General features: G+C 34.3%; 1 protein-coding gene across 2 annotated transcripts in view; it reads left to right on the top strand.

Moving 5' to 3' along the window:
- The window catches only part of LOC150107381 (RNA-binding region-containing protein 3-like), a 168,588-nt gene that overhangs the window by 78,948 nt on the left and 74,371 nt on the right, over positions 1 to 15,269 (top strand). For both annotated transcript variants that reach the window (XM_090391245.1, XM_090391244.1), the window contains exons 7-8: positions 10,431 to 10,663; positions 13,300 to 13,476. In XM_090391245.1, coding sequence (XP_090247371.1) covers positions 10,431 to 10,663; positions 13,300 to 13,476 — 410 coding nt within the window. The remainder of the gene's footprint in view (positions 1 to 10,430; positions 10,664 to 13,299; positions 13,477 to 15,269) is intronic.

Raw genomic sequence — 15,269 nt, 5'->3', positions numbered from 1 at the left:
GTGGATATATGTGCAGACGCCACCGCCACCCTTGGGTTGAAAGGAGTTAAATAGTGTATAGTTTGGAAGGGTGAGATGGATAGTGCTGGGGAAAGGCGAGATTTGAGTTTCTGTTAAAAAGAGTAGGTGGGGTTTGGTGGTCTGCAGATGGTAGTGGACACTATTAAGGTTGTAGTTGAGACCACAGATGTTGGTGAAGTGGATATGCTAGGTTCTGTGAGGCATGGATTTGACTACAAGGGTCTTACATGTTTCCTATGCAGTGCCTGCATACTGGTCTCCTTGGTGGCTTGGTTTTTGCACTAGTTTATTTTGTTTATAGACTATGATCCAAATGTTGTCTCCATTTTGGCATTTTTCTTTTTGTTGTCTTCGGAGTTGGCATCTTTGTTCCCTCTGGACGAAAGTTAAATTAGGTCAAGCATGTGTGTGCGATTGGGGGGACAAGTGTCCTTTAGCTTGTTATTTATCGCTGTTGCTGATGCTTCAGAATAAGATGTTCTTTGTACCCTTTCTGTGGAGGTTCCATCCTTGCAGTCTACACTCTTAAGATTTCAGTTTGTGTTTTGGTAAAATTCAGATCTTACTACAATGTAATATGACCAATGTTTCATCTCTTCTTGGGAGTTTCACATAATCAGTGGCTGCAAATCTAGAACTTCAGAAAAACATGAAACTGTACTTTCAGATCCATCAGCAGTGTTATCACTGTCCACACCATATCTCAGATGGCTTAGGGATTGGTAACATACTGGACATGGTACTTGTATTGTGGCTGATAATTTGGATATCTTATTACTTGTTTTTGACTTTGCAGAAAAGCCAAAGATGTTTAACAATGGAAGTAACAATGTAATAGTCTCTGGGCTTCCTCTTGTATTCTTTCATGGTCAAAGGCAGAAAGTGATTAAAATGTTGTTTTACAGATTGCAATGTCACTTCACCACACTGAGTTTGCAGTGTATATATACATTCATCCTGCAAAACAGGAAAATTGACCAAAATACAGATGCAATTAACAACCATTAATAACCACTCTGAGGCATTGTATAATTCCATTTTCAAATAGTTGTGATTAAAATCGCACATTCTGCCTTTATTCGATAACAAATAAACAACTACACCAAAATGTGCTCCCAAACGTTACTTTCCATACATATTACCAGTTATGAGATAGCATATGTTAAATCACATCAACACAGAAATCAGATGTGTTGCAGTAGCCATATGTCTACATGCTCTCACTCTCATTGTGGGAGATAAATCGTCTTTTGGACATTGACAACAGTGCATGCGTTTGCCACTTAATGTGGTGATGTAATCTTTGTGCATTTTCTTAATCTCGAGCATTCTCCAGAGTATCGCATTTCACCTTTGTGCTGCTGATTGGATGTGACTTAACTTTTTTTTGTATATCTTTTTTGTTTTGTTTAGTTTGCTTTTCTTTTTGTATTCAAAACAAACGTGTGCAAAAATCAGTTACTTTTGATAAAGGCAAATTCAGTATTGTAGAGTGTAAATATCAATTTGCTTTATATAGCTACATTTATCTATTTGTTGGCAGCACTAGTTGGTGTGGGTGACAAGGTTGTCACCTGCATTCACTCAGCTGAATAGTGATTGCTATGCAGACCTTGCTGAAGTTGAGGGAGTGATAAAATGTCCTTTAAATGGCATCTTCATGTTTACATGGCAGATAGTATAAACAAATGCTAAATTCTTTGACTACTTTAGCTTTGCCTCACAAAGTGATAGTTGTTCTGATACAGAATACTCTTTAGTATGCACTACTGACAATAGCTGCAGAAAGAGATTTTTATTTTAAATAAAAATGGGTACATTTTTTTACACAGTTTTCTCTTTGAAAAGTGAACATTAAAATGCCAGCAAAATACTAAATCTTTAAAGGAAGTCATTATTATTTATTTATAGTGAATATAATATGAGAATGGGATGTCTTAGATGAAAACACACAGGAATTAAGATTGGAGGCAGAAAAATAAATAATTTAAGATATGCAGGTGATACAACTGTGATTTAAACAACAATAAAACAAAGTGATGGCTTCTGTCAAATTGGGTGAATTTATATGATTGAGAGAGAGAGAGACAGACAAGGTGATTGAAAGTTATATGAAAGTGATTGATTTACTGGGGTCCGCAATAAGAAATGATGGTCACTGTGAAGACTGCTCTGTTTTTATATTCTGTTTAGTGGTCAGTGCCTTCGAGCATTGATTGTTAAACAGAAGTTAATGTACTTTGGATGTATTATGCAAGCAGATGAATCATTGAAAAAAACAATTATATTGGGAAAGGTTGAGAGCTTGAGAAGGACAGAAGACAGCAAAAGAATTGGATGGGCATCATAATGGAATTTATCAACATTAAATTACACCTGTTTAAATAAGTGAAGAGACTAAGTTGCAAGTGTGAGTGTATTTCAATATCAAAAAAAGTCAGAAATGACTAGCTACCATGTAACAAGTCCCACATTCCTGTGCTTTCCCAAAGAGGTGGAATCCCTAATTATTTTCGCGAAATGTATGATGTGTATTTAAATTGCACATTCCTTTCAGGTAAAATTCTGAGCTTTAAATCAATCTTTGAATCATCTGAAATGTTTTAGAGGACAAAAGAAATGTTTTTTTTTTTTTTATGATTGGCTGTTATATTGTAAACTTCAAACCAATCAAAACTAAATTGTCTCCTATCATGTATCTTATATTCAAATTAAAAAGTAAGTATATTTTGAATGGAATGAACTGAGAAGCAAATGCCTAACTTTCTGTTCATTTGATGAGTGGAATGGAATCTGCTTTGAATTAAAGTGTACATGGAATTATCTGTTATTAGTCAATTATTATTATTATTATTATTATTATTATTATTATTACCAGAGACCTCAAAGGAGTCAGGATTCATCAAGGGAGGCCACATATTGAACACACCATCTAACATCATTTCTTGAATTCATTTGAATTCAAGAAATTATATGTTACTTGAATTTTCATTACCTGCACTCACCACCTCCAAAGGCAAGCTATTTCAATGATACACTGTTCTATAAGAGAAAAATCTTGCTCTCACCCCTTTCTTGACTGCATTAATTCATTCTCAACTTCCATGGATGCTCTCTTGTTCTTTGCCCACCCTCCTTAATATGAAAAATTTCATCTATTGATATCCTGTATGACCCTTTAAGAAGTTTGTAGGTCTCTGCTATATGTATATCATACCACCCCTCTTCTCCTGTTTGCTATTACCTGCAGTCTACAAATTCTCAGTCAATTCTCATAATCTACATTCCAAAGTTCTCAATATCATTTTTAACATACTCTTTGCACCCTCTGCACAGTAACTGTATCACCTCTGAAACCAGGAGATCAAATCTTCTCACAGTAAACCAGGTGAGGTTGTTTCAAAGCCTTGTAAAAGAGAATGACTTCCTTATCCTTACATGGGATGTTTCAGCATTGCAATTATCCTCTGACTTGTGTTTGCAATCTTTACTATACAGTCCCTGAACTTCAACTTCCTGTCTACTAAAACTCTAAGATCTCTAGCCTGATCAGTTTCTGCTAGCATAATCCTGCCAACATAATATGCTGTTAGATATCTCATTATACCAAAATGCACAACTGCATGTACTGACATTGAACTGATAGCCATTTTCACATGTCCACAGTAACTCAAGTCTTCAGGTCATTCTGTAGGTGCTGCATGTCAGTTATATTCCTGATTACCTTGGCTTTCTTTTCATCATTAGCAAATAGCAGTATATTTCCTGTCAAATCCTTCCCGATATCCTTAATGTAAATATTGAATAACAATTGACCAAGGACTGATCTCTGTAGTACAGCACTAGTCACCTTAAATCCCTTGCAGACTTGCATGCACCACTTTCTGATACCTGTTAGTGAGCAATCCTCTTATCCAACTAATTGTTTATAATCTAATCCCATATCCTACAATTTATGTAACAGCTTTCCATGTTGAATCCTGTCAGAAGCCATAGCAAAGTCCAAAAGTATCATGATGTATCCATTCCTCTTGACTAATTCAACCATAGCATTATTATAAAATATGAGCAGTTTACTCAAACCTTCCCTTAGTAAACTCATGTATCATTGCAAAATGTAGATTCTCTATTACACTTTTTTTTATATAATCTTTGTCAAGTAGCTTTATTTTATCCTCCTACATGTTTCGCCAATTTTTCTATTGGCATCCTCAGGGAATACAAACTAGTAAGCTAAAATGAAGGTTACAGACTAGGTCATTTTAGCTTACTAGTTTGTATTCCCTGAGGATGCTAATAGAAAAATTGGCAAAACATGTAGGAGGATAAAATAAAGCTACTTGAAAGATTATATAAAAAAAAGTGTAATAGTCTTATGAATAATTGTCAAGAAAAAATTCAACATGTAGATTCTCTGTTAGCCCCATTTCTGTAAGAGCTCTTGCCAACTTTTCTAAAATCTTCACCACCATTCCAGAGATACTGATAGTTTGATACTTACACACATCACCTTTATGCAATGGCATCATACATTCTTTCCACTCCTATGGAATCTTCCCTGTGCTGAGATCCAAATTATACATCCAAGTAAAAGGAACAGCCAGTTGAGCTGAACACTTTTAGCATCCATGCTGTCCCATCAATCCCTTTTGCTGAATTCTGTTCAGTCTGTGCAAAAAACTAGTACCTCCACTTTATACACCTCAGTTTCTTCTGCCAGTTTAGAGGTAGCATCAATGATAGTTTGATGCTACCTTTATCTTTGCATCTGCCACCTGCATACCATCCTCATTCAATAGTCATTATTCCACATTCAGTTATTTACTTGTAGCATAATGATTGTTTATGAGAATTTGTGTCTTACACATAGTTCTTACCACTCACAACCAGATCTGATTTTTCTGACTTTTCTGTATTAGGTCTCGTACCAGTAAGTAATTTGCCCAGATGCTTGTTACCAAACACATTAAAGTGCAAGCTGTCGCTCTTACATAAAGCCATAATTTCCTCAAACTTGCTCCACACATCCAAAAACTTGCAACCATTCCTTCTACACAGCTTGTCTGTCTGATTTTTGCCATCATAGCCCCACTTAATTCATTACTGCCTTTTCTTGGTTAAAAATTAATGATTTTCACTCTCTCACTCTTCACTTTTGCTTCTTCCAACAGTCCTTTTATGTCTTCTCTTATACTGTATTTATTGCTAATTAAATCATTTGTACCTATGAGAACTACCATGTATTTTTCTTTTCTGTTTTCTGTTGCATTCATTAAATATTTGATTTTTGCAATTAGAAAACTTGAAGTAATAACACAGTTATCAATAGCATGTTTTATAATTGAATCACTGTACCACTGTGCCAGACAAGTTGGCTGAGTGGTTAGCATATCTGCTCTCCAGCCAAAAGTCTGGGGGTTCAAATTCCGCCATGGATGCTTGTGATTGTCTGTGAAAATACTAGTGGTGGTGATGGGCAGTAGATAGCATTGGTGTAGATGACAATGGTAGTTGCAGTTTGTGGATTGAGTGGTAGAGACAGAGTTGTATAGGTAGGTGTCCTTCCTCAATGAGTCTTTGGACTCCCTTGAGGTGTTCCCTAATAATAATAATAATAATATAATGTCCTTTTTTATGTTCTATTTTACCTACCTAGTTATTGTTACACAGTCAGATTTTACCCTTCAATGGTTTGTTTCTCCTTTTGATGCATGCCTCTCTAATCACTTTTCTATTTTTTTCTCATTCCCATGTCATCTGTCTAATAGTTTTAGTCTTGCTATTTAGAAAGTTAATTCATTTTCAATGTCCTCATTAATTTCAGTACTAGCATGTTTCTTTCTGTTCATTTGGGCAAGATTCTTTATTACTACTGTATTGTTCTTGGGCGAAAAAATTTTGGTGCCATTTTGCAGTACTACTTTAATTTTGCAGTATTTCAACAAAATATCAGAAAATATAACAAATATGATAAAAAATTTAGCAGTAATATAATATAAAAGGTGTCCTTCCTCAACGATTCTTTGGACTCCCTGGAGGTGTCCCCTAATAATAATAATATAATGTCCTTTTTTATGTTCTATTTTACCTACCTAGTTATTGTTACACAGTCAGTTACAAAAAGAGTGCTAAATAAACTGACTTTTCATGATATAGCCTCAAATCAAGGGGTGCTTAAGGGTCAAAGCTGTATAACTGAGAGGAGACCTCAACATAGCCTTTAAAGGAATGCGGAGAACCGACCAGGGCTTCTGACTAATGTCCAATACTCACCTTCTCATGGTGCACCCTGTTGGGTATCTACTTGGATACTGAACGAACGAGGATGGGCTGGCAATTTGGGATTTAGCTGACCAAATTGTATTCTTATTGGTTAAACCAAAATAAAAAATGATGGTACAACATGACAAAATTTCATGCCAGCTGGGGTGTCGCCCAGTTAAACAAGGCCCCCGTTGTTTTCGCCAGGGAACCAGGGCGAACAGCGATAAGTCAGCTACTGGAACAAATCTGAAAACAAACCCCAACTCAACATCACCAGAGTTAAAGATTGGTACTATCAATGTATACTTGAGAAACGGTTGAGAAGAATTGTGGAAGAAAAGCTTGGTGAAGAACAAGCTGGATTCAGGCCAAACAGAGGCTGTCAGGATCAGATCTTCACTTTACGACAAATAGTCGAGAAAGCATGGGAATATAACAAAGATCTGTATTTAAGTTTTGTCGATTTGGAAAAGGCATATGATAAATTGCCAAGAAAGAAGCTGTTCAATACGCTGCAGTTATATGGTATCAATGGGGCATTATATCAAGCAGTACTTAGTCTTTATTTGAGTTGTAAGTCAGTAGTTAGAATTGAAGGAAGTACAGGAAGATGGTTTAATGTTAAATCTGGTGTGAGACAAGGATGTACATTATCCCCTCTGTTATTCATTATCTATATGGATCACATTATGAAGGAAAGTAGTATTAAACATGATATCAAAATTGGAGTTGTTAATGTCAGCTCTTTGCTTTATGTGGATGATGTTATACTTTTAAATAAATTCGCTGCAAGTCTGCAAGATTCTCTGACTAAATTGAATAACTGTTGTAAAGATATGGTATGAAGGTCAGCAATAAAAAGACAAAGACAACGAAAATAGGCAGAATCATTGAAAATGTGAACTGTGTTGTGAATGGAGAACCTGTGGAACAAGTAAAACATTTCAGCTACTTAAGCACGATTTTTACTGAAGATGGTAAATTAAATATAGAAATAAACAACAGAATCAGCAAAGCTGCTATGGTGGGAAGTCAATTGAATAAATTCATATGGAATAAGAGAGAAATTAGTCAGAACCCTAAATTAGCTGTATACAAGCCAGTGTTCAAACCAGTTTTAACTTATAGATCTGAGAGCTGGGTCAGAAGTAAGACACTTGGCCAAAGACTAGAGACCGCAGATATGAGAGTCCTGAGAAAGATTATAGCCATGAACAGATGGCATCAATGGCAATATCATATTAAAAACGAGGATATTAGGAAAGAACTTGATATTGTCAGCATCCAGGAATGCGTTAGCAGAGCTAATCTCAGGTGGTATGGTCACCTAAACAGAATGGGCGAGGAAAGATTAGCAAAACAAGTGTTCTCTGCCAGGTTGGCAGCAAAACGACCTAGAGGAAGACCAAGATATAGGTGGATTGATAAGGTACAAAGTGCCTTAGACGATAGAAATATAAGATCTGATAATGTTGGAGTTTTGACAAGTAACAGACTGATTTGGAGGAAAATTGTAGATAGGAAGTTAGTAATGATATAATTTTTTCATGTAGTACTATCATATGCTGTACACCCCTTGTGGGTACATGGCAGGAATTTGATGATGATGGTGGAGCCTCAAATCCAGTATGTGTTATTGCTTTCTGCTGTTTTGAAGAATTTTTATTCTCAAATTCACTTTTCCTCTTTCCAAACTTTAAAGTACTGTACATATTTGAGGACACAAATATGTACAGTACTTTAAAGAATTTTATATCAAACTGATAATGAATGCTGAACAAGATAAATTACAGCATTTTGGCCCAGCTGCATGTTATAGACTGATTCATTAATTTCTTTTGAAATGAATCTAGAAATAGCAAGTTTTTTCAAAATTCAAACATGTATATAATATTCTGTGACGTAAAATTTAGTTACTGAATGAAAAATAAGCTACTCTGATTCAGTTATTAGAAATCATTTATACTAGTTAAAATGTTGGACATTGTACATGTCTGAGTCTCAGTCAGCAACCTACCACTGAAGTATATGCATCCCAGTCACCTTATTTTTGTAGTAGGACATTTAATAGTAATAGTAGTAGTAGTAGTAGTAGCAGCAGAAAATTTACTGCTGTCATAAAAAGCAGGGGGTTTGTAAAATGAATAGTTGTAAAGTAGGAGTCTACTATATATGTGGAATGTCAAGCTTCCAAGCAAAAAAAAAAAATTGTTGTCGTGTAATTTTTTTAAATGTGATAAAATGGAGTTTTAATTATCTGTGAAAGATTGACTGGTAGCTGATTGGTGGGATGCAGTACCAATTGAATTTTAAAGTGACTATTATTATGCAGTATTTTTTTAAAATACATGCAGTGTGATCAGCCTTTAATACCAAGATACATATTTTCCATTGGTAGAATTTTTTAGGGTTGTTCTGAAAAGATGCTTGTACATATCTTATATCATTTTGTCTACTGTATGTTAATCAACAGGACTGAAGAACAAAAGTCAAATGAAAACATTTTCATTAGGTACTGTTAGCATCTAAAATCATTTCTAATTATCTATGCCATTGAAGTATTGCACAACTCTGGCTAGAGAGCTTTGTTCACTAATGCTTATCACTTTGTTGAAGTATCTTGTTTCATTTCTTCACTAGTGTATGATTGTTTTTATTTTATTTTTTTATTTTATTGTTGGTAAAAAAGCATCCTTCAGAAGGTATGATCAGAAAAAGTACATAAGTCAAAACCTGGAGGTATGGTGGCTAGGACCAGAGGCAAACCACTCAGGAAATTGACATGACATAACTTGGTTATAAAAATGATAATTGAGAACATCCCGCACTACATTTTGCTGTATGTGCTGAGTCCTCACCTGTTGGAAAAATGCATCCTAGAAATCCATTCTCATGCTTTTGAGAAACAAGATAAATTATTCTTCAAGAGAGGGAGGAGGTGGACAAATTGTCGACATTGTAATGGTTTCTCCATTCAGTTTAGACCCATTTTTGTTTAAAAACAAAAATGGGTCTAACAATACCATGTGCTGATAGAGCACACCAAGTTTTATATTTTTAGCATTGTAATGGATTCACTGTTATTTGTGTGGCTTTTCTTGTCACTTTGCATGTTAATTTTTTGTGCACTGTCATGCCATTATGATAAAACTGGATCTCGTCAATACTGTACTATTTCATAGTTCTTCAAGAGTATTGTCCAAAAACTTAGGTGAATATCATGATAGTCAACTCTTTCGTCTTTATCAGCATTGCCAAGAGATTTTGTGTGAAAACAGTTTCATGCAAATCTCAGTATATTAAGAGTTTTCCCAGTCTGGTTGTTTATGGATTTTCTGGAACTTGGAATGCTTGTTTCAGAATGAACCGTATTTTCTTACATTCTGTCAATATATTCACTTCAATCTTATGTACTAATCTATTTATGCAGGTCTGCCAGAAGTTTTGCTACTCAAAATGCATTGAAAATTCATGCTCAGCTTGAATAACATTTGCAGTCAAGTAAAATCTTTTTTGCAATGCAAGTACTCTGTTGTGTACACTATCTTATTTAGTACTTATTTCCTGAAGTTACAATGTAAGCAGCACATTCTCCCAAGCATGCTGAGCTATAGATACCAAATGCTATTATATCCATTTTGTATTTTGATAAATAAATATTGATTTATTGTGCTCTGACACAATTCTGTTAGTGAATACAGTGGATGTTTATATTTTCATGTCAAAGTAGTCAAATGACTTTTTTACCTCCCCAGTGGATTCTGTGACAGGTATCCATAGCAAGATCAGCACAACATAGTTGGCTATAGTAGTGGAGATAGATATGATCATAATGCGCTGAAATCTTAATTACACTTGCGAGAACCTTACTAAACATCATGAAGATATAAGAATTCTAACTGATCTTGTATCAGTTAAAATGCATAACTGAGGGTTTGACTCGAGTGAAAATTAATAATGGCATGAATTTTAGTAGCTTCTAATGCAGCAGAAAAAACCCTTTCCTTCATCTTTTAAACAGTCATTATGTTTTAAAATTTGTTTGACCTTTTTTTTTCTTTTATTGATAACTTACTCTCCTCCACCCCACAGTTATGTTCAGTACAAAGGATAACTGTCAAATAGATTTTCTTGTGTTATTTTAGGAAATTAGATCCTCTTGTATCAGTTAAGAGACCTACTAAAAAAATAAAAAAGAAAATCAAAAAGCCAAAATTGCAGCAACTGTTAGGTGCTCCCTCTTCAGGATCTGTAACAGCCAGTGGTCAGCGTACTAATCCCAAAGATGTGTTTGAAGCTTCACAACCAGTAGAAGGAAGCAAGAAGATTCATTTTAATATCAAACCTTCTTTAAGTACTGATGCAACAGAAAAAATAGGTATGTGATGATTTAAGGACTACTTGCTGTAGACTGTAAATGTATACTTATAATGTGCAAATGAATATTACTGTTATATCATGACACTAAAGATTGTATAACATTTTATCTTCTGATTTTGCAGTAGTTATTAAATTATACTAAATAAGCTAAGGCTTGAGTATATTATGTTTGTAAATGGTATTTGTTCTCTAGTTGGTTTGCATGTCATACTGTGTGAAAACTACCACTTGAGTATGAGACTAGTTAACTCATCCTTAGTTGAAAAGTACATAAAAAGGTTTCTGGAAGCAGTTAATAATATATTCCATTAGCTTCCTTTCACAAAAATGCATAATACCTATTAGATGACATTTGCTATATGCACTTTATTTTCTTGATCCGTTGCTTATGAACATGATTATTTTCTTAAGCTTTTTGATAGAGTCAAGAGAATGATGGAGACTTTGCACTAACCATTATTCATGCAATACCTATCACTACTTCTTGAACTTGTTCACTGAAAAGGCACTCACAAGTGACTCTGGAAACCCATTCACTACCCTCCAAGGAAAAAAAAAAAAAAAAAAAAAAAAAACTAGTCCTCATGCCCTTACTAGCAACACTCTTACACATTTTCTGGAATGACCCTTGTTCTCTCCTTTCCTGCCATGTATTGAATAAAAGTCTTCTGTTCCTGCAGTACCTCACTGACCACCCATCATCTTTTCAGTAGGTTTTGATGAAGTGGTTGAAGAAAATATTAAAAGAATTGCTAGAGTCTAATTAATACATAAAAATTTAATTGAGTTATTAGCTGCCTGACGAAGAGGAAGAGATTCAAGAGATTCAATTCCTGCCATGTATTGAATAAAAATCTTCTGTTCCTGCAGCACCTCACTGGCCACCCATCATATTTTCAGTAGGTTTTGATGAAGTGGTTGAAGAAAATATTAAAACAATTGCTAGAGTCTAATACATGAAAATTTAATTGAGTTATTAGTTGCCTGACGAAGAGGAAAAGATTCAAGAAGTGGTAGCTGTAGAAACTTAATCAGTAGAATAACCAAGGTTTTAACATTTGGATAGTTACTTATTGAAAATGATCTGAATAAAGAAAGACACACTAAAGTTTCAATGACAAGGGATGCAAATGCTTGTTATGATGAATTCATAGTGAAGAATTTATGGAGACACAATGCACTTGTTAGAATAATTACTTAACATTAAAAAAGTAACATTTGACGTTTTGACCTCTGTATTGAGGTCATCATCACGAAAACATACATATGTACAGGATACATGACACTGCACTATACAAAAGTAAGATGAATCTAAATGTTTGTTAATCATTTGCCCTAGCCTGACCTCTGATGCAGAAAAAAAAAATGATAGATGGTACATCCTGTTTCTCCTCTGTAAGGTAGGCTACAGGTACATTGAATTTTGTAAACCCCTGGGTGGGCAAGGTATGGAAGAGGAGCTTTGGAAGAGTTGAGTAAATTTCTTAATTTAGCAGGGGGTTTGTCTTAATATTGTATGTAAGTCGTGTTCTATTTTTTCCGAAATGCCTCTGATGTAAGGTATGTGGCTATGGCATTCTTTAATCTTTTTTGCTTTTAATGGCATTTTTATGGAGGATTTTGTGAACTGTTTTTTTCATTGTAGCCATTTTTTACAAATGTTTGGTTAATGATTTCAAATTCTTGGTTCAGAGCTTGTTCATTGCAGCAAATTGTATGCACCATCCCAATTAGAAAAGATGAACACAAACGACACATTAAATACCTCCACTATGGTAAAACAGGTCTATCAGACCATGCACTCCAAACATGTCATAGAATTAACTGGAAAGGCACCAAGTCCCTACACTGACCAAAACCTGGTTTGAAAGAAAATTTAAAGAAGCTTGTGAAATGTTGAAACATCATTCAAATGTGAAATATCTCATGCAGTGTCATGTAGCTTGTATCCTGTACATATGTATGTTTTCCTGATGATGACCTCAGTACAGAGGTCGAAACATCAAATGTTACTTTTTTAATGTTAAGTAAAGTGAAGTAATTATTCTAATGTGTGTTCTGTCTCCATAAATTCTTCACTATGAATGTTTACACGGTGGTCGGCATTCACTATGAATGCTGACCATCGTGTAACCTTAAAAGAAAGAATTGTTATTATGAAGTTCATATGGAGAAATGGCACTACACTCAACAAACACAAACAACATTGGACATCTTCATTAATAAGAATCTTCAGACTTCATGTTAAATCAAACATCTAGCAAAGATAAAAGAATCTGTGAATGTCTGATAATAGTTTAATATACTGTTTCTTTTTTGTTTCCTATTTTTAACTTTTTGTTTCTGCTGTTAATTTTTCATAATTTCATTATGAATATACATTTTATTTTTATGATGTTTATAAGTTGGTCTTCATATTATGAAACCAGTCTTGTGTTTTCTTTATTTGTTTCAATTATTCTTGGAAATATCGCAAGTTACGTGCATTTAGAGTTCTGCAACTTTTATGTCGAATGTATTATTCATATAACTTGAAGAATTAATATATGGTACAACTTAAATGACCTTAAATGTTTCTGACAAATTTATTTTATGCAGTATGTTTTACTTGATTGATAGTGTTTTCAATTGCAGATATATTTGAAACACCTAAAACAGTGGAAATAGTAGAAGGAGGATTTGGTGTGATTGCACCGCAGAAGGTAATGTCTGAAGAAGAAGCAGAAAAAGAATCTAAAGGAGAAGATGCTTGGGAAAATTTCAAGTTCATCACGCTTGCTGAACTGGAACGAAATAAAATTTCTCAGAAAGGTTAAAAAATATATATATTTGGATAATTAAAAAAATTATGTTTGTGTGTTCATTGCATTTATAACAATATAAACTTAGCAAAATTGTAACATACATCATAATAGTGGTTTGTGCATATTTTGGAATCACTATATTACATTCATGATTAATATATTGCCTTTTATAAAAATTAGCTTCTACTATTCAGTACCAAGTTATTTAAAGGAGACAGCAGGATATGATATTTTTTCGAACAGTTTCTTTCCAAACTAAAATTGAGATCGTGCTACAGTTGCTCATTTGTGTAATCTCACACTCTATACCAGACAATCTAGAATCTGGTTTTTATTGTCTCCCTCTAGCTCCACATTTTAGTTTATATCTATTTTCATCCATGGTGCTGTGGTGGGTTTTCCCACCACAGCACCAGCTATCTCCTCTTGGAACTTGGATCATAATCTTGCATGTTCATTTGGAGGTTCAGGATACTATGATGGTACTACACAATCAAGTTTCCATTATTTCTAATCTCCTGTCAACAATTTTCCTCCAAATTAGTCTATCCCTTGTCAGCACTCCAAGAGCACTTTGGACTGCATCAATCCACTTAGATATTGGTCTTCCTCTGGGGTTTTTTCTGCTTCCATTCCATTTAAGTGACTATACCAGGTTAGCTCTGTTCAAGCATTCTTGAGTGCTAACATTGTCAAGTTCCTTCCTAATGTCTCCATTTTTAATATGATTCTGCCATTGATGTCAGCTGTTCAGGCCCTTAATTTTTCAAGATTCTCATAATCTGTGGTCACTAGTCTTTGATCAAGTACTATTTCTAACCCAACTCTCAGATCCATAACTTAAAGCTGGTTGCTCAAACTGACTTGTATACTGTTTGTTTAATGTTTTAGCTAATTTATCTCTTATTCCATATAAATTTATTCAGCTGGCTTCCCACCATACCAGCTTTGCTTATTCTGTTGTCTCTTTCCATATTTCATTTGTCATCTTCACTAAAAATTGTGCCTATATAGCTGAAATATCTTTACTTATTCTATAGGTTCTCCATTCAGAATCAGTGGAAGTTTTCTGTGTTCCAGCTTATTTTCATAGTTTTGGTACTTATGGTACTTATTTTAGGGCATTATGCTGATTCATGCCAAATAGGTTACAGCAGTAATTCAGTTAAAGAGGCTTTCTGTTTAGGGCTAAATTTGATATTTCTGATTCTAATATCAAGTTCAGTGCCACTTTCTTTTGTAATAGAGAGTGCACCCTTGTCTTATACCTGATTTTCCTTCAAACCACCTTTCTGTACATCTTACAATTCTAACTGCTGGCTTACATCTTAAATATAGACTGTGTATTGCTCTCAATAATGTTCCATTTATCCCATATAATTCTGGCATTCTGAACAACTTTTCTCTTGGTACTTTATCATATGCTTTTTCGAGATCTAAAAACTAAAGTACATATTCATGTTATATTTTCAAGATTTCTCAAGTATTTGTTATAAAGTGAAAATCTGATCCTGGCATTCTATTTGGCTTGAACTTAGCTTGTTCTTCTCCAAGTTTCTCTTTCACAATTTTTCTTAGCCTCTTCAATTATGTTGGCATAAATTTTACTTGGAACACTTAGAGGAAAATCCATCTGTAATTCTCACATTGTTTTATTTCTCTTTTTATAAATGGGAACTATCATTGCTGTAGTCCATTCATCTGGAATTTGACTTTGTGGCCAGGCCTTCTTGAATGATTCAGTTTTATATCCACAAAAATGGAAGTATAAAAGTATAAAACTTTTATACCTCCATATTT

This window comes from Typopeltis vanoorti, chromosome 4 (genome assembly GCF_054136105.1).
Source record: "Typopeltis vanoorti isolate ZY-2024b chromosome 4, IOZ_Tvanoo_1.0, whole genome shotgun sequence".
Classification (NCBI taxonomy): domain Eukaryota; kingdom Metazoa; phylum Arthropoda; class Arachnida; order Uropygi; family Thelyphonidae; genus Typopeltis; species Typopeltis vanoorti.
Note: the sequence above shows the minus strand (reverse complement) of the source record. Positions and strands in the feature narration are given on the sequence as shown.